At 43.2% G+C, this 26,089-nt stretch overlaps 1 protein-coding gene across 38 annotated transcripts in view; it reads right to left on the reverse strand.

The window, feature by feature from the left end:
- Window positions 1–26,089, reverse strand: part of LOC126357786 (RNA binding protein fox-1 homolog 2-like) — a 399,772-nt gene that overhangs the window by 218,140 nt on the left and 155,543 nt on the right. For 23 of the 38 annotated variants that reach the window (XM_050007505.1, XM_050007513.1, XM_050007518.1 and 20 more), the window contains one exon: window positions 18,209–18,232. The exons of the other annotated variants lie outside the window; for them this stretch is intronic. In XM_050007505.1, coding sequence (XP_049863462.1) covers window positions 18,209–18,232 — 24 coding nt within the window. The remainder of the gene's footprint in view (window positions 1–18,208; window positions 18,233–26,089) is intronic. 38 annotated transcript variants of the gene reach the window in all.

Consider the following 26,089-nt stretch of genomic DNA (forward strand, 5'->3'; position numbering starts at 1 on the left):
ATGGAGGTTTATCAGTTTTCTTGAACTTTCTGAACCCACGAATGCCTTGTCTAGATGCGGGATCATCGGAGGTTGAAGGGGAACCAGTTAAACTCAGACAAATAACTAATTTGAAAAAGTCAGAAGATGACGTAAATCGATAAGAGACAGAGCCGCTGTGTTCAATTTCCCAACGTCAGTAACTTCACGACCAAGAAGTAGAGCCCCCGTTTCTCCGGTCAAAAGGCGCTGGAAGGGTCAGTGCTCTCTTCTCCCCCACCCCCTCCTCTCTCAGAAGGATTACATGAAGGAACTCTTCTTCTTCTTCTTCTTCTTCTTCTTCTTCTGAGTAGGCGTTCCCCTTACTTTGCTTTGAGACAATAAAACCGCGGACACCTGCTCTTCCATCCCACTCTCAGACAGACTTCAGAAGAGGCCCATTCAACTGCACACAGGTGACTAATTCGTAGTGCAGGAATTCGCTGTCACCGTTAGTTGACGTGAACTTATTTCTATTACTTTAGAGTCAGTCAGGTGTTTAATCACGTCAATAGAATTCTCCCCTACTGAAGCTCCCGTCTCTCATGACCATTGACAATTTCTCCTCTATGTTTCTTACGACGGTTTATCACATTTCACTATTCCTATGGAGGACCGTCTAATCGACGAGTAACCCACAATTGTGGGTTGATTTCGTAATAGTATATTGTGACTATGTAATACTTTATAATTACCTCTCAATTTCTGAACGGAAAACAGGTGGCAGTCCTAGATGTGTCCACGATCATAGAGCTACTGTACGTAAGTAGCTTACTTCGTATGTTGATAAATGTCCTTTAATGCCAATGACTAGGAGGCATAATGCGCAAGACTTCTAACTTATAAGTCCTGTCTCACCGACTGCACTTAATCCTGAAGTTACTACGTGACACGAAAGGTGACGAACAAAGAAAATGTGAGAGACTAAATTCACGACTTCCATTTACTTGGAGAACTCTAGGAAAGTGCAGTACAGCTGCGTGGAACAATTTGGTACGATCTGTTGTTGAATTATGTCTAATATTTCAGATGCTTATTTGGTTTCATTTGAGTAGGATAAATTTTGAAAGCAATCGTCCCCCCCCCCCCCACAAAAAAAAAACAAAAAAAAACGGAAACGAACTTCGCACAGTGCTGCATTTGAAGGGAATTTGGTCTCTTCTTAAACTCTGAAGTAATCGTCAGCTTTGTCCAAGTTACTGTTTTAGACAGAGTTGTTTGTATCATAAAATTCCATAAATTCCATCCCTTATGGTTAATCAGAAGAAAGAAGCTTATACTACAACTACATTACATGTACGTGGTGTTCAAAAAGTCTCTCTGCAGTGTCGTAGGATTGTTAGCCACGCGTGCCGTATGATCGTTCGCCTGCCTGGGTTACTTCCCTTTAAGTGGACTCTCCCAACTTTCCCCCGTTTCGTTTATCTCAGCCAGCGTCAGTAGTATCGTTGGTATGTGTCGTTACGTGTTGACGTGAACTTTTAAATTTAGTTCCATTGTTTGTCTGTTTCGTTTTTGTCACTGTTAAAATGGTAACCATTGAACAACGTGTGTTCAAAGCTGACGGTAAATACAAAGTTTCAGTTCGTCAAACATTTAATTCAGTTTCCCCGGAGACAACATTCCCACATCGCGATACTGTGCGAGATTTGATTAACAAATTTCGAAGTACGGGTTCAGTGACTATGTACTGAGAAGTGGTCATCCTAGCGTTTTGTCTGAGGATAAACTACTCGATATTTCCAATAAAATGTCAATGAGTGCGAACAAGTCAGCAAGAAAAGTCGCCCAGGAAATCGATGTTAGTGTAAGGAAAAAATTAGAACTTTTACTGTACAAAGTGACAGTCGTGCAGGAACTGAAAAATACTGATCGTGGCAAGAGACTGCACTATTGTGAATGGTTAAAAATGTCGTCCAACAAAACGGAAGGTATTTTCTTAATGAAACGTTTTTCACTGGTGAGGCGTGGTTTCATTTATCCTGGTACATAAACTCGCAAAATTCTCGTATGTGGAGTACTGCAAATCCGTTGTGTATTCATGAAGAACCACTTCATTCTGTGAAAATAGGAGTTTGGATTGCTATTTCTAGACGTCTGATAGTGTGTCCCATATTTTTCAACGAAACAACAAACGCACAACGATACTGCAGTGGTACTCTGTAACCATTCATAGGAGAACTTGTGTTAAGTGAGATACTGAACGGTTATTTTGAACAAGATGGTGCAACCGCGCCTAACCCGATCCGACCCTCACGACACTAAGTGGCCTTGCCCTGTACGCCGGCAATGACCACGGGAAGGGCAGATCTTACAGCTGCTACGACAGGAACACATGTAGCGGTGACGCAGTGCCAAAATCTTGTTATATATACACCCAAGGAGGTTTCAGTCCTTATGAGTTAATGTGGTGTTTAAGTTTCGCTAGAAACTTTCTAAAAATGTGCAGAACCATTCCGTCTCAAATATGATGCGATCCATCGAGTGAACGAACACAGCACGGCAAAGTGGCCACTTTACCGGGTCAATATAATTCATGCTCAATCTTAGAAGAGCTCTAGCTCTAGATGACAAATATAGTCTGATCAGGATCGATATAAAATAGAAAGATCATATGTCCCCTTTTTATAGACCATCTTTATTCAAAAACAATGTCTACAACGAAGTGTTTGGTTTTTGTACATATGTAAGAACACGCCGACGCCACTTCTTCCCAACGATCAGGAGCACACATTACTTTTCAGCTCACGATTGCTTAAAAATAGACAGATGAAATAAGTATCCCGAAAGATTCATTTCCGTGTCGTCTACGCGAAACTTATCGCCTGGTATATAACATTTAAAATTAAATCACCATCGACACACAATACAAAAGCCAGAGCATAAGGAAAAATATGGGAAAGGAGTAAGCTCAGAGTGGGGAGGTAGATGAGGTGCAAGCCACCTTCGATAAGGTGTGGTGTAGAACAACACGAGGGAGGTCATTTAATAGGGAGATAGGGGGAGATAGGGGGAGATAGGGGGAGATAGGGGGAGATAGGGGGAGATAGGGGGAGATAGGGGGAGATAGGGGGAGATAGGGGGAGATAGGGGGAGATAGGGGGAGATAGGGGGAGATAGGGGGAGATAGGGGGAGATAGGGGGAGATAGGGGGAGATAGGGGGAGATAGGGGGAGATAGGGGGAGATAGGGGGAGATAGGGGGAGATAGGGGGAGATAGGGGGAGATAGGGGGAGATAGGGGGAGATAGGGGGAGATAGGGGGAGATAGGGGGAGATAGGGGGAGATAGGGGGAGATAGGGGGAGATAGGGGGAGATAGGGGGAGATAGGGGGAGATAGGGGGAGATAGGGGGAGATAGGGGGAGATAGGGGGAGATAGGGGGAGATAGGGGGAGATAGGGGGAGATAGGGGGAGATAGGGGGAGATAGGGGGAGATAGGGGGAGATAGGGGGAGATAGGGGGAGATAGGGGGAGATAGGGGGAGATAGGGGGAGATAGGGGGAGATAGGGGGAGATAGGGGGAGATAGGGGGAGATAGGGGGAGATAGGGGGAGATAGGGGGAGATAGGGGGAGATAGGGGGAGATAGGGGGAGATAGGGGGAGATAGGGGGAGATAGGGGGAGATAGGGGGAGATAGGGGGAGATAGGGGGAGATAGGGGGAGATAGGGGGAGATAGGGGGAGATAGGGGGAGATAGGGGGAGATAGGGGGAGATAGGGGGAGATAGGGGGAGATAGGGGGAGATAGGGGGAGATAGGGGGAGATAGGGGGAGATAGGGGGAGATAGAGGGAGATAGAGGGAGATAGAGGGAGATAGAGGGAGATAGGGAGAGAGGGAGAGAGGGAGAGAGGGAGAGAGGGAGAGAGGGAGAGAGGGAGAGAGGGAGAGAGGGAGAGAGGGAGAGAGGGAGAGAGGGGGAGAGGGGGAGAGGGGGAGAGGGGGAGAGGGGGAGAGGGGGAGAGGGGGAGAGGGGGAGAGGGAGAGAGGGGGGGCGAACGGACGGACGGACGGACGGTCGTTTGATGGGGTGGGGGAGGGAAGCAGTTTTATAGCAGAAGGAATGGTGGTTATCATCAGGATGGGGACGGACGCGCTGCGCCGTCCGACGCCGGAGCAGGTACGCGGGGGCGCGCTGCGCCGCTTGATGACGGGACATGATAGGGGCGCCTGATAAAGGGATTGTGGTAGCAGTTCATAACGGAAAGGAAGTAGGTGAATTTTTGACATAATGTCCTGTCAACATCGATGTCATTAGAAAAAGCTCCCATTGGCGGTATATAGGAAATTAAATCGCCGTGCCCTTTCAATGTAACCATTTTTTCATTTGGTGGCAAGTGATATAAAGAAATTATGGAAAATATAAATCAGGGTGGCCAGACGAGCGTTTGAATCTTCGTACTCCCAAATGAGAGTCGAATGGGCTGAACTGCGCATCTTCGCTAGGTTTTGATAATGGGACAGAGGGGGTTGCGGGGGCGCAACTGGTATAGATGGGCACAACGATTTCTGAGTGGGAAAAAAAGCGATAGTGAAGACTTGAGTGTGGTAATTTGAGTCCAAGAGAAATGGGGCAGGCGAATGACTGATGTGGGCTTAGGTGGGGCCCAATTCTAGGAAGTCTTTAAAAACATTCTTGTAGAAACGAAAGAAATAAATGCTATGTGCAGCAATTTCGTTTGTACTGATGAATGTATGCCACAAAAGATCATTTGTGGTCCAAAGATTCTGAGAGAGTTAGTGTCTGGGATATGTAAAAAATGAATAGCGGGATCATAGAATACAGAACTTACGTAGAATAATTTATCTATGTGGTGTCTCTTAACTGACTTCTGATCAGTTTGTGGTTACAAACTGATGTGGTAATTTAACTACATTGAAGATAAGCAAGCATGTCAAACATGTGAAACGAATGCAGTTAAATAGATGCTCTGGGAGAAGCAATGAGATCAGATGCATCGTAAGCTAGTGACAATCTATCAAAATCAGTGTTGCCAGTAGAAGTATTCTACCATGGCGACCACTGGATCATGGCCAACTACTTTAGCTGATAGTATGTGAGAAACACTTGTACACAGCATAAAAAATATATGGTTAATTCCCTGAAGCTTGCTTTGCATCCTCCACCGTGGAAAACTCTCAACTCCGTTTTAGATTAAGACCCATTTTCAATCTTTACGGTGTATAACTATAAGAGTTTGAAAACTGTCGTCATTGCATTATTATATCATTTCATACAGTTGATAAGGACGGCATAAACAATATTAACATATCATGTTTGTTCCACAATTTATCTGTGGTAGAACCACTTTTATTTGTCCAACACAGATTAAACAGCAAAGTAAAATTAAAGATACCTATTGCTATGTTTCATAATGACCATGATGATCTATAACAAACCAGATCAAAGTCGAAAGCTTGTCCGGAAGGAATGTTCACGAATTCATTCATTCGAAATACCGCTATAATCCACAAGTTCAACATATAATAAAGAGAATATTTGTGAACTCTTTCGGTATAGAAAGGTTCTCGTCAAGTGTTGCTTCCATTTTAAGTATTACACCCACTACATCAAGAGACGCCACTCAGTTGATGCTTTTCGTCAACCATGACGATGAACAAGAATCTCTGCCGAATCAGAAGAGCAATTTGCAGATCAGGATACTAATGTCTGAGGAATCGACGGCATTTCTTGTTACTTATCAGTAATGGCGGCATCTAACTTAGAAACATCAACCTCCGTAAGCAGTGTCGCTCTATATGAAGTCAGATGGTTCGGATTGCGATGGTGTAACAAATGTTGATTACCTGATTTCGATATATAACCAGAGAATATTTAACCTGAAGAACCACAGATTATTTCTTCGTCCTTTCTTACGTGACAGTTGAGAAGTGTCGTCAAGAAACCTTCGTCAAGCCTTGGCCTGAAACTGTGCCGGAGTAGAACCTGATCATTATTTTACACCAGTCAGTACAACAATAAATTGCGATCACTCATTTCGAGAAATGTGCGTTACCTCACGCAATGTTCCTAACGCCCAGCTCACACGGAGTAAGATTAGCTGCAATCTTTCTTACTAGCCCATGCGACGGCTGCCTTGGCTCTATAATCCGTCAGCCGGCTGCCCTGCACGGGGTCGTACATGTTTCCCGCAATTAGTTTGGCAACTCACGTCACAGCCTACAGGGCGGCAACTGTGAGACAACGCCAGGACACAGAATGTCACGCACCCGGCGGCTGGCTGGCCGACCGACCGACCGACCTGCGATCCTATGAAATGTGGCTACCATGCTGACTTCTCCGTAAACTTTGAAGGATATTGCTTTCCATCGCCAATCTTGAGGAAATGGGTCGGACGTAAAGTACTTCGTCCAGATCTCGTGCGTTGGCGAAAAAGCCTGACTGAAATATTCACAAAATTCCACGTATTTCGCAAACGGTTTCCGATATCGAAACACGATTTTGGAAAATGACAGTATACAAAGAGGACAGTATTTCTCCATATGATTAATATGCGAAACTCCCCTATCTACCGCGATGTTAAAGCGAATACACACTTTTTCAATGAAATTATGTAATATTTAAGCTCCAACAATAGCTGGCGAAACGAAAAATAGGTGTGGTTTGAACATTGTCTATGCAGAAATAACATTTTATTTATACAACTAGAATAACCATTTTCACAAACTATTGACATATCTTTGCATCAGATGCTGTTTTATGCTTCTGTCCCAATTTCAACTCATTAGAATGTTAGTGAGATGAATATTTATAAATTCAGCTATTTTCGGCAAAATCTTATACTCCCGTGTATTTTTAACAATGAATGGTATCAACTGAAACTTGGTAACGGATTTTATTACTATATCACGATAATCAAAGAAATATGAAAACAATTAATAGCACAAATCATGCTCTCTGTTCTTTCCTACCCCTATATAGAACGTGGGCTTGTACTTTTTTTCCACAAACTAGTATTAGTTTGTCAAAAATAGTGGTTATCTGATTACACCTTGTTAGTAATTGATTGGGTTTTGCAAATTGCATTGTTTTCATGTTTTTCAGATCACTGAGTTACAGAAATGAAATTCTTTGGCCAACGTCAATAGCATCATTCGTTATTAAACACGCATTGGGGTAAGGATTCCATCAAAATTTCAACAGAAGTACATTTATTTTCACCCAACTTCTTACAGCCTTTTTCTTCAGAGAGGCGTTATCAGTGGCGTGCCAGGTTTAAATTTGCTTCTTTTGCCACAACACAGCACAATTCGTAAATGTTCACGTCACTAAAATTTTAATGCAGTTGAAATTGCGACAGAATCATAAAACAGCAACTGGTGGAAATCTTAGTCAATAGTCTATGAAAAGACCTGTTATTGATATAAAAGCACAACAAAAATTTCCTCACCTATGTTGTTTCAGACCTATAGTAAATCTAGTTTCAGCAGCTATCGATGACGCTTTAATACTACACCATTTTATAAATACGACTAAATCAGTTGTGTATGTCAGTATTCACGATCTCAAGGCAGTTTCTGCTAGGCTGAATACTGTAAAACCTACTACCATCAAAAATAAACGCAAAATGTATCTATTTTAAAAAGCTGATAAAAATGCTCTTAACGTCTTTTTAAGAGAGAGTCTCACTCCTCCAGATCTGATCATGTAAGCGTAAAAAAGATGTGGAATGACTTCAGAGAGAGTATCGACGGCAATGAAGAGATTACACAAAACGGATCAGATCGCTGTTGCAGAAGCAACGAAGAAAAAATGACAAATTTAAAAGAATGCAAAATCCTCAAGATTGGCAAAGTTATGCAAAAGTTCGAAATACAGCGCGTACTTCGAGGTGCTTTTAACAATTTCCACAACGAAACTATCTCGGAATCTGGCAGCAAACCCAAATAGAGTCTTGTCATACATAAAGCACACCAGTGGCAAGAAGCAATGAATAACTTCACTGCGGGTTAGCAACGGTGAAGTCACCCAAGACAGTGCCACTAAAGCTGAGTTATTAAACACTGTTTTCCGAAACTCCTTCACCAAAGAAGACGAAATAAATATCCCTGAATTCCAATCAAGAACAACTGCCAAGACATAGAAATAGATATCCTCGGTGTGTGTGTGTGTGTGTGTGTGTGTGTGTGTGTGTGTGTGTGTGTGTGTGTGTGTGTCCTTAGGATAATTTACGTTAAGTAGTGTGTAAGCTTAGGAACTGATGACCTTAGCAGTTAAGCCCCGTAAGATTTCACACTTTTTTTTATCCTCGGTGTAGCAAAGCAGCTAAGAGACTAAATAAAGGCAAGGCGTCCTGTCCTGACTGTATACCAGCCAGGTTCCTTTCAGAATGTGCAGATACAATAGCTTCATATTAGCGATTATATACGACCGCTCGCTCACAGAAAAATCCGTACCTAAGGACTGGAAAATTGCGCGTCACACCAATACCCAAAAAGGGTAGTAGGAGTAATCCACTGAATTACAGGCCCATATCACTAACGTTGATATTTAGTAGGGTTTTTAAAGATACACTGTGTTCGAACGCTATGAAGTACCTCGAAGAAAACAATTTACTGACACACAGTCAGCAAAGATTCAGAAAATATCGTTCTTGTGAAACAACTAGGTCTTTATACTTACGGAGTAATGGGTGCTATCGAAAGGGGGTGTCAAATTGATTCCATATTTTTACATTTCCAGAAGATTTTCGACACCGTTCATCACAAGCGTCTTCTAACCAAACTGCGTGCCTATGGAGTATCGTCTCAATGTGCGACTGGATTTGTCATTTTCTGAATTTCCTGTCAGAAAGGTCACAGTTGCTAGAAATAGACGGTCATCGAGTAAAACAGAAGTAATATCCGGCGTTCCCCAAAGTAGCGTTATAGTCCATCTATTGTTCCTGATCTATATTAACGACATATAAGACAATCTGAGTAGTCCTCTTAGATAGTTTGAAGATGATGCTGTCGTTTACCGTATTGTAAAGTTATCAGATGACCAAAATATATTGTAAAATGATTTAGATAACATATCTGCATGGCGCGAGATGTGGCAATTGACCCTGAATAAAGGAAAGCGTGGAGGTATTCACGCGACTACTGAAAGAAATCCGCTAAATTTCGATTACGCGATAAGTTATACATATCTGAAGGCTGTAAATCCAACTAAATACTTAGGAATTACAAATTACAAATAACCTAGATTGCAACGATCGCATAGATAATGCTGTGGGCAGAGCAAACCAAAGACAGCAAGTCATTGACAGAACACTTAGAAGGTACAATAGGTCTACTAAAAAGACTGCGTACACCACGCTTGTTCGTCCTATTCTGTAGTACTGATGTGCGGTGTGGGATCCGCATCAGGTGGGACTGACAGTTGACATCGAAACAGTTCAAAGAAGGGCAGCTCGTTTTGTATTATCGCGAAGTATGGGAGATTGTGCCACAGACTTGATACGTGAATTGGAGTGGCAATCATTAAAACAAAGACGTTTTTCGTTGCGACGGGATCTTCTCATGAAATTTAAATCACCAGTTTCCTCCTCCGATTGCAAAAACGTTCTGCTGGCGTACACCAAAAAAGGGAGAAATTATCACGATAAAGTAAGAGAAACCAGGGCTCACACCGAAAAATTTAAGTGCTCGTTTTTCCCGCGCGCCTTTCGAGAGTGGGGCGGTACAGAGAGAGCTTAAATGTGGTTCATTGAACCCTCTGCCAGGCACTTTATTGTGAATAGCAGAGTAGTAACGTAGATGTAGACTACAGAGGTAAGTCATGGAAGACAACTCCCCTTTGATTTCGTTCACGGTTTCAGTATCGAAATGAGGTTTGCGCAGTTTATAGAATGGCGGGGGTATATACGCTTTTTTGGATAATTCTCTAAACTCTGATACTAACCGAGACTCTGAAACAAGGTTTTTCATAGGGCCGCATACTTTTCATAACTTAAGCCAATTGCTCTTGGAAAGAATTACAGTGCTACAGTGTTTGTTAATATTGGGGTTGAAATCTTTAGCAAAAAAAAAAAAAAAAAAAAAAAAAAAAAAAAAAAAAAAAAAAAAAAATCCCAGGAATTTACTAAATTGGACAGAAATGCGGACAGTGTCCGCTACTGTAATGTAAACACCTCCAAGCAGAATTCTCGTGCCAGGCTCCTTTGTTATAAGCAGCAAGTCGTCCTCCGAGTGCCTGGTAGAAACGACAAGAGTGGAACTCATGTCGTCGACGCATTATATCACTGCATTCGTCTTTTCAAGCGCTCTCGGATGCTGCTGAAAAAAGTATGATTTTATTTAAAAAACTGAACTTGCTTCAATTTCTCTATCGCTGCAGGAGTTACGACTATCACTAAAAAAAGTACGTGCTCCTTAGCGTATTATCATTTGACGAAAACCTCGTTTCGATATATGGAACCGTTCACAAAATAAACTATATCGAAAAAAGTAATTCCAGAAGTTGCTGTAGCTCTGCTTCATTTACATATAGTATTTTTCTATATCAAGGAAATGGATGGATGGTTGATTTGGGGTGGGGTGGGGTGGGGGGGGAGGGGGGGAGTGCGAACCAAACAGCGAGCTAGGACGGCAGAAATCAAGGAAGGGCAACACGAAGACTACAGTCCAGTCAAGGGGGAAGCATAACGTGCAAGCAGAAGGAAAAGGTACTTCAGGGCAGCAGGAAGAGGAAAAAAAAAAAACAGGAAAGGGTGTGTGGAAACGGGGTGAGCAGCCCCAGAAGCGCTACGCGCAATGGGACACCAACAACGCCACCGACTCGTCCCGACAACCACAAAATATCATTATCACGATATACGCGAACAAACCAAGAGGAAGAACACACAAGAAAATACGGAACAAAACAGCAGAACAGATCACACAAAATATAGCGAAAAGCCGGGGAGAACGTGGCTGGTGCGGAGACTAGAGCTAGAACTGCACAACCAACGTCTACGCTGAGGGACTCAAATTCCAAAGGAAAATTAAAGGGCTTAGACCTGAAGATACAAGCCGCGTTCGCGGAGAAAACCGAGGACAGGAGTAACCACGCGAGATCAAGAAGGTGGGAGGGCATATTTAGTGCGAAGGGCCAAAAAGTGCAGGTAGTCCAGCAATACGAGCACCGTGAGCGGAGCCACGCATGAAAAAAAGGGGTGAGGGCTCATTGCAAATAAATAATAATAAAAAAACGACCTATGGGTCAACCTAGTATGGCCAATCCGAAGACTGCAGAGCACGAGAGAGAGAGAGAGAGAGAGAGAGAGAGAGAGAGAGAGAGAGAGAGGGGGGGGGGGGGGGACGCTACATGGAGGGCGTCTCCTCCATGGCGCAAAGTTTATTATATAACGAGGTAGTCTAATAACAGTCACTCCCCAATTGACCAAACAGCGATTTTATGTAAGGTCGCAAATTCAGGAAGTTCATTACCCGGCATACCTATGTGGTCACGAACCGAAAGGAAATCAATCGAACAAGCAGAGTCACCAAGATGATCAGAGGTAAAAAAAAAAAAAAACCAGTGGCATCCTGAAACTCGAAACGAACAATGGAATACCAGTGGAGCGACAGAGGCTTTTAGTCCCAGGAAGAGATCCATCCGAATTCATGGTCGAGGGGGAGAGGAGAGTGTGCTTGGGAGAGAACGTGGGAAGAGGGGAAAGGACGGGAGGTGGATGTCACTGCAGAAAGAAGCGAAAAGCCCAACCAGTAAAACCACTTGATGACGAGCAGTGGCCTGAAGCCACGAAAAGAACAGAATAAGAAGAGTGAGCAGGAGAAGAGCGAATAGTAGGAAGGGTGAGCAGGGGAAGAGCAAATAGTGTTGTCACAGGTAATCAGGAGCTGTGGCTACGGAATAGAACGATTCTAGCGTCAACCAGAAGACTGCTCACAGGGCTAGTGCGAAAAGCACCAGTGGCTTTACAGGTACCACGATGGTGAGCCGGATCCAGAAGCAGTGTGGATGGCGCAGCTGATACATAAATTTGCCAACTACAGTTCAGGCGAGACAGAACTAACTCCTGGTATATGGGTCGAATGATCTGTGCCCCAAGAGGTGTGGGCAAGGAAGCAAAGGACACTGAGTTTACAGAGACAGCCAACCTTCAGATGACGGGCATGGGGCAACCAAGAAACGAAACTGGAGGACGAAAGTAAGGTGTCTCGTCGACGTAGAGCTCCATATAAGGGTGGACTGTAGTGGGCGGCAATGGTGGATGGCATCCTGGAGTTCCTTCCGCAGAGGCCACCAACTGGGAGCTATCCCAAATACAGAAATCATCCACATACAGAGCAGGGGTGACCAACGGTCCGGGAAAGGACACAGGTCCATTAAGAGCAATAAGTAAAACGACACTTTATGTGGAAAGCCATTCTCCTGGGTCCACGGAGAACTGGGAAGAGTGCCAATCTGGACTCCGAATGACTGGTGGGACAGGAACTGGAGGATAACAGTAGAAGGGGTCCCAAAGACACCGTTCATGGAGAGTAAGGACGTTGTGATGACACCAAACTGTGTCATAGGCCTCACAAAGACCGCAGAAAACTGCGACAAGACGGCGGCGCTCAGAGAAGGCCTGCCAACCAGCAGTTTCCACTGACGGGGGAAAAACTCCCTTGGAGCCAAATACAGTTAACAACTTTGAGGAGATATTGCGTTTGGAGGACTGAGGCGTTGAGGCAATTGGTTATGGATGAAATCAGGGCCAGGAGCTGAATTGCGGGAAGTTGAGTGGGCCAGAAGAAGCTTCTTTCCAGTTGGACGCTCACTACACGATTCCATATAGACAGTGCCAGTCCACTGTTTTTGGAGAAGGAAGGCAGCTGGCGCCGATGGCATTGTAAAATGGGTCGTGAGGTGTTCAGTGAGAAATGATGGATATGCACAAAGGCCATCTGGAAGGGCCAGACTCTTGCTTATAATCTTGGAGAGTGTGGAGTGTAACCTACAACCGTGATATAGGGCAGAAGAACCTAGAGGAATCAAAGCATTCCCAACGCACCTATTTTCTCTGACAGATACGACCTGGCACGTGTACAGGGGCTAATCTGCACGACGAAAAGCCCAGCAGGGAAACCTGGTCTCCAAGAGGTGGGAAGGGAACAACAGACTCAACAGGAAGTGATCACTATCACAAAGGTCATTGTGGGGCGACCAGTGTAAGGTTGGAAGAAGGTGTGGGGAAGAGAGTGGAAGATCAATGGCAGACAAAGTGCCACATGCAGCACTAAAATGAGTAGGGGAATCATCACCGTCGTCGTCGTCATCAAGAAGGTACTGGTCAAGGTCTGCAAGAAATTGGTCAATGAGGGTCCCAGACTAGACGATGAAGCACTGCCCCACAAAGGATGATTGGCATTAAAAATCCCCAACGAGGAGGAAGGGAGGGGGCAGTTGCTGAAGGAGGGCAGTTAGGATAGCAAATGTAGGCGGTCTGTCAGGGGAGAGAGAGGCTGCAAATCTTGACGGCAGAGTCGAAATGGGCCTGAATGGCAACTGCCTCCAATGTGTTATAAAGTGCGACCCATGTACTAACAATATCTGTAATGACCAATCTGCAGAAGTCACCATAAGTTCTTAGAGGGCTGATCCGGTTCCAACATAAGGCTTGGAACCCACAAGAGGCAGCAAGTGAACATCAGTAAAATGACATTATTGGAGAAAGACATAAGCTGCTGAATAAAAATCAATAAAGGGCAGCAACTCTGGAAGGTGACAGTAGTATCCATTTTAGCTCCATTGAATTATCACAGAGCAAGTATCAAATAGAGAGGCAAATGGACTGGAGCCAATCATGTTGCCAGCTCACAACCTATGACCAGCGATGATGGGTAATAACCACAAATAAGATGTCAAGCACGAGTTGCGACGGGCATGATAGCATCTCTGGGGGGCACAAAGGGGGACCTTTTTCCTGGGAATTGAGTTTCTCTTTCTCCTCCTCCGGCCTGAGAGACGCCGATGTGCTGGCTCCTGGGATGGAACCCCATCACCGGTGGGCGCCGAAGAAGGGGAGGCACTTCTTTGGCCAGGGAGGAGCAGGAGCAGCTTCTGGAAGGGAGAGCTTGGGAAGTGAAGGTGAGGGCGACAGGAAAGAGTGACTGGGCTGGAGTAATGAAGAGGTAGGAAGGTGAAAGGACGTAGCACGGGCAAAAATGAAAGTCATCGACACTTGGTGGGGTCAGTCGTATTTTTGACAAGTGTCAGAGTAAGATGTACAATCCCTTCTTCCTTTTCTTTCTCGTAAGCTGGACAATACAGCTAGCATGGAGACTGACGGTCGCGACCATTTACACACACTGGTAGTGAAGCACAGGGCTCTCCTCATGGAGGGGCTGGCCACAGTCCCCACACAGAATGTCCGCCGTACAGCAGGAAGACATATGCCCAAAACATAAGCACCTATAGCGCCTTATGGATGGTGTGACATACAGCGTCACGTCACATCTGCAGCACATAACCTTTAACTTCTCTAGGAGGCTATCTCCCTCGAAAGCCACAATGATTAGGCTGGTTGAGGTCCGTATAGAATTAAAAAAAAAAATCACTCCCTGGGCCACGTTCTGACACTGCGGCGTCGCCAAGAAGGCCACAAGCACGAAGAGGTGCAAGCTGAGCAGCAGAAGCAGCTTTGATTAACAGGTAATCCGACCGCACTGGCCCTCTTCCTATGGGGTAGCCACGTTGCAGGGTCATAAGAAGCAGCATTTAATTATCCGTTACCACTCGAAGAGACGACTATAGAATGGCCACATTTTTGGAGCTTGATACGCTTCATGTGCGAAGAGCCTTCGTACCATCACTCTCATCAATGGCTCTCCCCATGTGTACCACTTAGCCACTGCATTGGCCATATAACCCCAAAGGGGGATTAAAAACGCCTGCCCTTTTCAAAGGAACCATCCCAGCATTTACCTGAAGCGATTTAGGGAAATCGCGGGAAACCTAAATCAGGATGGCCGGACGTGGGGCTGAACGTCGTCTTCCCGAATACGAGTCCAATGTGCTAACCACTGCGCCACCTCGATCGGTGGGGTAGGAGGGCGCAGGGTGCCACGCAAGAACTCAAGAAAGAACCGTGAGCCCGCTGGGGGAGCAAGGGAATAGGTAAACTCATTTTCTCATGCGCTGCTAACAGCTGCGAATCACAGGCGCTTCGTGGGAACAGCTCGTTAATGCTTCCGGCCGGCAAAATCATTAGAAATTCGATGGTCGCAGCCAGCAGCTGCGTCACAGGTACCGCGTCTTAAGATGGGATGACTCTGAGAAGTGACAGGACGGCAGACATAATCTATTGTGTGTGGATGCACCAATGTCCCCAACGTGGAAGAACTAATTAAACTGTCACGCCACAACCATAGAATAACTTGCATGTGAAGTGTAACTTGGTCGCCGTCCACACAAGTATACGTTTTTAAGCCTGTGTTGTTGGGTAAGTAGCTGTAGCACGGGTCTCTGTCGTCTCTCCTTCGAAAATATGAATCAATAAAGATTATTGAAAGATTGAATAAACTGCCTTTGGAGATGTAACAACTATCATTCTTCCCTAGAAGTTCAATCACCTCCAGATCATCTGTCCCAGGCGTCGGGTTTTGTTTCCTACAGCAGGTGTTTTCTTCTCATTGTAATGAACTGAGGACAGTACGGAAGCTAGAGACCAATTAATGTCAGTATAGTCTGGTAATGCATCTTTTTACGAATTGACTTGCTGTAGGGCAAATCAAAAAAACACTAGTTCCCAGACACAATAACGTCTTGAGAATGAAAACCAGTCCCTACAGAGAGCGCAAAAATTAATTAACATGAATCACTGTAACGCAACGAATGAAGCTAGCCGTGGGTCAAGAATGCTGCCACAGTAAAAGGGTCGGACAACAGAGCTTACCACGCTACATGTCGGAATGCAGAGTCCGTAACTCGCGCTGCAAACATAGCGGCAGATAGACGCAACCAGCGTTGCTGTAGCTTGCTTCGTAATTCTAAACATCACGAGCAACACGCGCAGCCTAACACAAGGCTGCTCCAAAGCCAATGGAAAACAACACTTGCCAAAAATTGCGATAACTGCTGTAACTGCTGTACAATAAACTTCGCGATGTTGAGATCTGTAGAAACATAAAAAGAATGCGTTGGGGAGTCGCTAGTCGTGTACCTGACAAGCATTCCTTGATCGGCATATGTGTTGCTTAAACATTAAAATGTTGTTCCTGTTGAACCTCTCTGTGTGGTGTAATGGACTTGCTGATTTGGCCTCAGGTAATGTGGAGGAAGTTGCTGCGGAGAAAATTATTCTCACAGAATAATTGGCCTCTGGTGATACGGAGGGGAGTTTTCTTCAGGCTGGAGAGCTGCTCTCCGGGCTACGAGGGTGGTTTGGAAGTACTCGAACGGAACAGAAAAAAAGTACTTACGTCAAAGAATTTTTTTGTTTTTCAATATAGTCTCCTTGTAGATTAATGCACTTGGTCCAACGACGTTCTAGTGCCTTTATCACATCTCGAAAACGCGTTTCCTCTTGGCCTGCAAAACAGTTGTCAACTCCGGCTATTAAATCTTCGTCCACCAAGAAAAATTTTCCGTTTTGGGACGAGACGGAAGTTTGACGAAGCCATATCAGGTGAATATCAGGTGGCAGCATTTCGTAACACAGTTCGTGTAATTTTGCCATAGCTACGGCACACGTATTGGATTCAGCGTCAAGAATAGCGGCACCCATAATTTTTTTAATTTCTAATTCTTCAGTTAAAATATGATATACTTTTTCAGATTACATCTGGCAAGCGCGAGCAATTTCACTCACTCACAAATCGGCGATCCTCCATGAGCATTTTGCAATGATTTCTAGAGTAGCGACACATTTTGGACTACCACTGCGCGGATCAACATCTAAGCTCTCCCGACCGAATTTAAATTCATCTGTTTGCAAAAGTTGAATATGAAGCAGCAAGAGCCCCCCAGTATATTCTGGCAAACAGCATGAATGTCCTTTTCTTTCACACCTTTCTTTACGAAGTACTTTATCACTGAATTTCGATTTTTTTTCCATCTTCGCAAACCACTACGCGGGAACAACAGAGCCACATCACCTTCACAGCTCTCTTCCAAGTGCACAGACGCGGCACTTGTTTACAGGCAACAGTCCAATGACTATCACGTGAACAACTCGTTGCGCTAACGCTGATGTCTTGTGGTGATTCAGAGAGCTTTTGAAACCACCCTCGTACTTAAAGATTCGGTCGATGAACAATAGTGCATTCCGCTGTGTACGGAAAGGTCCTTGCAGCCAGCGTAACAGAGGCTGCCAGCGTAACAGAGGCTGGAGGTGTAAGCGTTCCTGTTGTTCTGGCCGACTGGAGCGGCCCAGAATCCTGCCTTCACGTTGGCTGTTCCGAGACATGGAAAGAATGTCTCCGCCATCGCATGGCTTCAACGACGATTCGAAATAACGGCCTGGAAGCTACGCTAGATTTCGTCGTCTTCGACGTTTTCTACATTACTTAAACGGCGAATGCCAAAATTATCCCACCCGCTCCAACAAATGATGATCTTTGCAGACAATACCTCTGTAGTGTCTGCGGACTTGGGAAAATTAGTTTAGCTGCATCAAATGAGTAATTAAGATCCACAACTTGTCAATTAATTAGCTGACCGGTCTGAGTATGGTATCAATTTGCTAGGAATTTTATTGCGAGTTAGAATCTGTGAACAGAATATAAGGATTAATTTTATTAGTCTTTCTTCCTCTGTGGTGTCGACTGATCTGGACAGATGCATTCGTACGACAGAATATTTTAACTGGAGCTGCGTCCATCGTCTTAGCGCACCTGGCTTAGTTATGAATCTCATCTTTCAAGACACCGACTAACAAAGAAGTAGGACGAATTAAGAACCCGTAGGCCGTCACCGACAGAGCTATCTACAGTCTAGTCTGGCACTTTCGTTCTTTAAAAATGTACTTCACGAGTGGAGGGGTATAATAAGCAATTCTTTAATAGAGCGCGAACTACTGTGTCGCGACTCCGGTTACGCACGAGACTTCTACTTGCGCTTACCTTTCAAGCTATTTTGTACATTGCTACTAAAACATACTATCATGCATTCTTAAGCATACATGCATTATCGGATCGAGACTGCAAGTCTCTTTCACAGACTAACATTCCAATGGAATTGGAACGCATACTTACGTCGATGGGTGGAGGAACACTTACCTGAAACAAAACAAAAATCACAACATTAGACTTGCGTCAACAATATTTTTTGTGGATATTACTAATTCCAAGACCACAGAATTAAACGTAGAATAAAAACAGAAACTCATTATGAACAGAAAAATGTTTGCAAGAGACTTACGACATAGTAACGACAGCTGCAATGTAGCAACTGGCAGAGGCAGAAACAAGAACGGAAGAGCCAGAAAAAATACTCAGATTAAATAGGGTGTAAGGGATATATTACATCTTTCCTCTCTTCTTCTGGACCTGGACATCAGAGAAACAATGACGGAAATGAAAGAAAGATCCTGCAGCTGGATTAAAATTCACCGTGAATGGTTATCGATGGTAAGATTAGGTGATGGCAACCTATCCTCAACGAAACGAGGAAGAACTACGACGGAAGAAATTTAGTGTAGCAAGATACAGATTTGCGATGAACTTAAATTGGGGACCACATAACGGGTGAAGTGAAGAAATTATACTACCTTGGAGGCAGACTCACGATGTAAGAAGCAGACTAGCAAAGGCAGAGAAAATTCTTCACCACAAGAAACTTTAGTTTGAGGAACATGTTTCTGAGAAAGTACGTCTGGATCAAAGCATCGTTTCCGATGTGGTGTTGCACAAGAATTCTGAAGTTAAGTGGACTAATGACACAAGAAATGAGGCGGTCCTCCACAGAATCAGTGTGAAAATGAATATGTGGAAGACTTGAAACCAGTTGAAGGTTGACAAATATATATTATATATATATATATAGGCTAATCCTATACAGGTTGCTTCTTAGTAGAGTCAGTAATGTTAATTCATGCACTGGGCTTGATACGTTCCTGAGAAATATAGCAATTAGGCGACTATTGTCACTAAACGGGAAAGTCGAAATAACAGAGCGGAACGACTAACAAGATTATGTAAGCTCCATTAAATTTGCCCTCAGTAGGGAGTATGGGTCCCATGTTTCTCTTCACCTACGACATATTTGGACGCAACTATGAAGTCAAGTCGGCAGTTATCAGCAAAGCCGTAATCAGTAGCCAATTGCACTGGTGTAAATATACAAGCAAGAAGGAAATAAGCTTACTGACAAAAGAAAAGCCACGAATTGCTGGGGCACCTCTGTTTTCAGCTTCTGTCATTCGATTAATGACTTGTCAGACACAACTACTACTGAATTTTTCTCATGCCACGGAGCACCGATGAACGCCAAAGTTGTTCTGGAAGGTGGGCTCGGTAAAATTTGAGGTTTCACGACGACAGCTGCAAAATCCGGCTGTATAGCACGTAAAAGAGGCAGTTGTACTTTAACGTACGTGTAATCTCAAGCAAAGGAAAAGCTTTCACGTAAACGAAACACACACACAACCTCACAGATTCGTCTAGAGCGTAGTCTTTTAAAAACGCATAAATTTTCTCGAAATGTGTATCTTTATAACAGAAGTAGTCATGTTTTAATCTAAACCGGTTGAATATTTTATTTCTCGTAGCATGAGAATTTTGTACATTACATTAGACTGACTACCAATAACAGCACCTTTTCTTTGGTTACATTTCAAATAGGTTTCTACCAAAACATATGAGATGCTTTGAGAACTACTGTAAGTGGAAACACAGTCTACTTCGGTATGCTCCACGAACATCCGCCGGTGAAGTCACACTGCTCTTGTTAGACACACACACACAGGTGCGCGAAATATGATAAAAAGGGAATCTAGAAGTGATTTTAAAACTGGCATGTCGGTTGTTTGAACAACAGTTCTAGTACTGAGCGATAAAATTCGTGGCACCCCATCGTTCGCTACTCCACGACTGCGGGTAGGAGGGACCACGAGAGAAACGTTCATTCGAGACAGGAAATTGCGCTTCGTCCAGCATACCACATGTCGTTACTCGTTTTTAATGCCCGTCACGACTGCAAATGCTGTTATCCGGATTGCCGACCAGCCAATCGAGTTCAACCACAACGCTTCGCAAATAGATGCTATTGGTCATTCGCCCAAATCGAACACAGACTAGGGTGAACTTCCTACATCTCTCCCCCCCCCCCCCCCCCACACACACACACACACACCTCTCTCTCTCTCTCTCTCTCTCTCTCTCTCTCTCTCTGCCATTTACTTCACAGTGTCATGTAAGATACTCAGTAACTTCTACGCCAGGAGTCCGAAAGAGATGACAAGCTTCCATTTTAAACTGACGAGTAGCTATAATACCCAAAGCCATCTCCCTGGAGACAATTAATGTAGCACATTGTTGAAAGATGGTTAACTCCACCGACGGAGTACGGTCCATGAACTTTTGTTATGAAGTGAGATTCACGTAGAACAACCCTTCCCCGCGTTCGTCGCCGTTGTTCTGCCATTTTCTGAAATAATAACGATAATCCTTAGCAAGTTTATAACTCACTTTTATTTCTTATGGTCTCCAGCATGCAATAGAAGAACTAAAAAGAGTTTCTTACAGCGGTCATTTTCCGTAGCAGCTATGTAATTGGTATTAATTAAAACGCCTTTTGCATGATGCTACTGAATGCATTTAATAACCCAGCGCATTTCGCGGATTTATCAGTGAGTGTCCTGGAATGTTATGTCATAATGCTTTACAGGTTACTATTGTAGACTAAAATCAATCCGCTTAACATAAAAGCAAAGATATTTTACAGCAGTAAGTGCGCCTTATTTCTGAAGTACTGTACTGCTTTCACTCATTTGGTAACAGGTTGAAAGTAGAACTTACCGCGTTGTTTTGCGTGTTCAAACAGTATACCACGCAGCACTTTCGGAACAGCTGTGCTTACATCCATGTTCACAAATCCGGGTTAACACGGTAATATATTTAGAATATATTAATGATAGCCCGCCTGATTGGGCGAGCGGTTCTAGGCGCTACAGTCTGGGACCGCGCGACCGTTACGGTCGCAGGTTCAAATCCTGCCTCGGGCATGGGTGTGTGTGATGTCCTTCGGTTAGTTAGGTTTAGGTAGTTCTAAGTTCTAGGGGACTGATGACCACAGCAGTTAAGTCCCATAGTGTGCAGAGCCATTTGCACCATATGTTAATGATATTTTTGTTACGATTTTTTCTTTATATCCACAGAAGGTTTGGGTGTGGCAATTATAAGAATCGAAACGGGAAAAATACATAATAAAAAGTAATTTGCGTGGTTGTTTATACTCATACTGGAATATCTGATGAAGGCAACAACCAAAATAAATATTCGACATCATCCACAACAATATATCAAAGAAACGTCGAGTTAGAATCTTCAAGAGCGCACAGACTGTAAAAATTCCCAGCGAGCAGGGCTTTTATATCCGGCACGAACATTTAAGCGTGATCGGATCACCTGTTTCCTACAGTGTTTGGGCACTTTCATGCGTGCTTCAAATATGGTCAGGTTGCTGAAAAGTGCGTACACAAGTTCAAATAATAAAACCAGCAGGATTTTTTTCGTATTAACATATTCCGGAAAGCGTGAAAATTGTTGTTCTGTAAAACTTGCTAGAATAACTAGTTTTTTGTGAAGGTTGTTTTCGCAGCAATTGTATATAATGTGCAGTAAGTTTAACACCTTTTGCATCCCGCAAATTAATTTATTTCATTTACCCATCTACTCGTGTTTTACCTTTTAAACAAGGCTTCTTCACTGGGCGTCCTGGAATACTACCTAATTGTTTTCTTGTCATATGTTTGTTTTGGTTAAAATTGGAGGCTTTTAACAGGTTTTCACATGAGGGAATTCTGCTTGGTTTTCAAATAACTGATTAAATGCTAGTCTGTAGGTATCTTTTCAATTTATTATAGAAAAAAATTGCATGAAATGACTTAAATCTACAACCAATATGTGACAGCGAAAAAAATCATGTCACATTGCAGGATACGCACTGAAGACTGCTTGTTAAGAACGTGAAATTCATTTGGGTGCATAAATGAAATAAATTTATGTGCAGCAGGCAGAAAGGCTTTTTTTGTGAACTACTGCTACATATTCTAACATATTCCTAGGATTCCCATAGCGTGCTGATTATTAACAAAACCACAAATGCAGCCCTACGCACTTGAGTGCATTTCCCATGAAATCTTGGCAAAAAATAAATCACCGCTGAAGCAACTGTCATTGCCAAAACTGATTAACTGTGCCACAAACTACAACTACATCTACATCGAAACTCTGCAAATCGCACGTAAGTGCCAGGCAGAGGATTCATCGAACCACCTTCACAATAATTCTCTATTATTCCAATCTCTAATAGCGTGCGGAAAAAAACTAACACGTATATCTTTCCTCGCGAGCCCAGATTTCCCTTCTTTCTTCATGATGGTAGTTACTCCCTACATAGGTCGGCGACATCAATGTTTTTGCCATTCGGAGAAGAAAGTTTGTGACTGAAATGTCAAGAAGATTCCTGTGCAACGAGAAACCCCTTTGTTTTTATGATATCCACCCGAAATCCTGAATCATGTCAGTGACATTCTCCCCTCTATTTCCCGATAATACGAAACGTGCCGCTCTTCTTTGAACTTTCTCGATGTACTCCGTTAATTCTATCTGGTAAGGATCCCACACCGCGCAGCGGTACTCCAAAGGAAGTAGACGTGTAGTGTAGGCAGTCTCTTTAGTAGATCTGTTGGATCTTCTAAGTGTTCTGTAACTACAACGCAGTCTTCGGTTCGCCTCCCCACAACATTTTCTATGTCTTGTTTCCAATTCAAGTTGTTCGTAATTGTACTTCCTACGTAAGTATTTGAATTTAAAAACGGTCTTTAGATTTGACTGAGTTATCGTGGTACCGAAGTTTAAAGGACTCCTCTTAGCGCTCATGTTGATGACCTCTCATTATTTAGGGTCGAATTGCCAATTTTCGCACCATACAGATATCTTTTTCAACGTCGTTCTGCGATCTGTTTTGAACTTCTGATGACTGTACTATACGATAAACGACATCATCATCATCTACAAACAACCTAAGAAGGTTTCTGATATTGTCTCCCAAATCGTTTATATAGATAAGGAACAGCAAAGGGCCTACAACACTCCCTTGGAGAAAGTGAGAAAACACTTGTGTTTTACTTGATGGCTTTCCGTCAATTACTAGGAGCTGTGACCTCTCTAACAGGAAATCACAAACCCAGTCACATAACTCAGACGATGTTCCATAAGCACGCAATTTCACTACAAGCTGATTGTGATGTGTCAAAAGCCTTCTGGAAATCTAGAAATACGGAATCAATTTGAAATCGTTGTGTTTCACAAGAACGATGTTTTCTAAATCCGTGTTGTCTATGTCAATAGACTGTTCTCTTCAAGGTAATTCATAATGTTCGAACAACGTTTGCTAGTGTTCTCTGCGGTGCAGTATCTCTCATTCGATTTTGAGGTAACTATTCGGTATTAAAAAAAAAATTACGCATCATAAGTGTGACATTACAGCTTGATAGTAACTGGTTTTAATTTTCGTCATTTCCCATAGTTATTATAGACTTCCCAAATAAATAAAACAGCGGGCATATTTGGAAAAGTTCGCCCTGAAGAAAGTAGTGACTGGCCAGTTTACATTCAGTGGGACGACCTTGGTTGTATAGCGCTAATATATTGAAATTCATCTACATCGATACCCTGCACCAATCTCGTAAAGCGCGGAAAGAACGAACACCTTTATCTTTCCGTACGAGCTCTGATTTCCCTTATTTTATCATTGCGATCGTTTCTCCCTATGAAGGTCGGCGTCATCAAAATATTTTCGCATTCGGAGGAGAAAGTTGGTGATTGGAATTTCGTGAGAAGATTCCTCCGCGACGAAAAACGCCTTTGTTTTAATGATGACCACCCCAAATCCTGTATTATTTCAGTGACTCTCGCTTCCCTATTTCGCGATAATACGAACGTGCTGCGCTTCTTTGAACTTTTTCGATGTACTCTGTCAATCCTATCTGGAAAGGATCGCACACCGCGCAGCAGTATTCTGAAAGATGACGAACACGCTTAGTGTAGGCAGCCTCCTTAGTAGATCTGTTACATTTCCTAGGTGTCCTGTCAGTCTTTGGTTAGCACTTCAAACAACATTTTGTGTGTGTTCCTTCCAATTTAAATTGTTCATAATTTTAATTCCTAGGTATTTAGTTGATTTTACGGTTTTTAGATGTGACTGATTATCATGTAAGCGAAGTTTAATGGATTCCTTTCAGCACTCACGTGGATGACCTACACTTTTAGTTATTTAGGGTCAACTGTCAGTTTTTGCACCATGTATATAACGTTTCTAAATCGTATTGCAATTTGTTTTGATTTTCTGATTATTACTAATCGATAAACGACAGAGTCATCTGCAAACAACCTAAGACGGCTGCTCAGATTATCTCCCAAACCGTAATGGCTAATTGTTTTTAATGGTGGAAGGAGGAAGATACCTCTTTCCAGACGCGAGTAAATATGTGATATATTTTGACGTTCGTCCGTGACAGCAACACCTGACGCTGTGGCCGAGGATTATGTGGATTTGTAGCTCGTGTTTCTCATTCGTATGTGGTTTATAAAATCAGTTTCAATCAAATTTGACGTTCATATTGCGTTAATAAATATAAACCTTCTTTTGAGAAAGTACAACAATGCATGTCAAAATGCACAATGCTTACTGCAGAAGCTGCAACACAATACACAGAAAAATTTAACACTATTCCTGTTGCAATTACATTAAATATGTACAGTCAGCAGTACATTTTCTGTCCTCAGTCAATGCGGTTTAGCAGACATGCGTGAAAATCCACTATTCACTTGCTACTAGTTCACAGAAATTCTATTTTCAGCTGGGATACACTGTCACGTGTCAAGTAAGGCTCCGTTGTGGAACTTTCAACTGACAGAATTTTAGCACGCAAGATATGGAAAACTGTAATGTAATCTAGCTGCAGCTCTTCCCCTCAGTGAAACTGTAGCCAGACACTCAAGTTATTCTGAACGTGCGCTAAGATTCCAGAGATCTTCCGGTTCCATCATACACAGAAGGAATCCGTTGTTCTTCGCGATGTGAATGACTGGAAATTGCCTGGGTGAAACGACATTTCATCACACTCTGTAATGGCCGAATATCTATCACAGGGTATGAAACTGTGCCCTGTGACGAGGAATATCTCTTCTACAGCAGCGAAACATAATCAGATTTTGGAAAAGTGTCCTAGTATTTTGAACATCTCTCATAAAATCGGCAAAATTTAGGCTTACGTTCAAATGGAACTCATGTGAAAAATAGGAATTATTATTAAAATACTCTAGTTTCGTCGTAGGCTGTCCATTTTATTTAGCTCAATGTAGAAATACTTTTCAGACATTCCGTAAAAATTACGGAATCGTTCGGGATACATGACCAGTTCCTTCATTACGTCGAATGTGCCATATTTCTTCCCACTTCTTCCACCTAACATTTTTACCAATTATCTTCATCGCTGCTCAACATTTATGAGTTACAAAAGATCCAGTGCATCAGTATCTTCCTCTGACGAAGACAACATACCCTGATCCATTCGTAGCACGACTGTCCCGCTTCTCCGACGGCGGCACTCTAGTGTGAATTGTTAACGTCCCGTTCGCACCACGCCCCCTATTTGCCGGTCCGCGGCAGGCCATTTGTGTGTGAAGAAACAGACAGATTCTACCAACAGTGAACTACGAAATAAAACTAAAGTAAAATCGTGTCCAGAAGAAATGGCAAAGACCTATACACAGGCTGTGAAAGAAAGTAGCTTCTTCATACTGAAAACTATTAATTAATGACAGAGCAGAAATATGTACAGTCATTTGCAGCAATGGTTGTCTGTGGAAAGCTAAATCGAAACCAAAATCTGGAAATTTCGAGATATG

This window comes from Schistocerca gregaria, chromosome 1, assembly GCF_023897955.1.
Source record: "Schistocerca gregaria isolate iqSchGreg1 chromosome 1, iqSchGreg1.2, whole genome shotgun sequence".
NCBI classification, from domain to species: domain Eukaryota; kingdom Metazoa; phylum Arthropoda; class Insecta; order Orthoptera; family Acrididae; genus Schistocerca; species Schistocerca gregaria.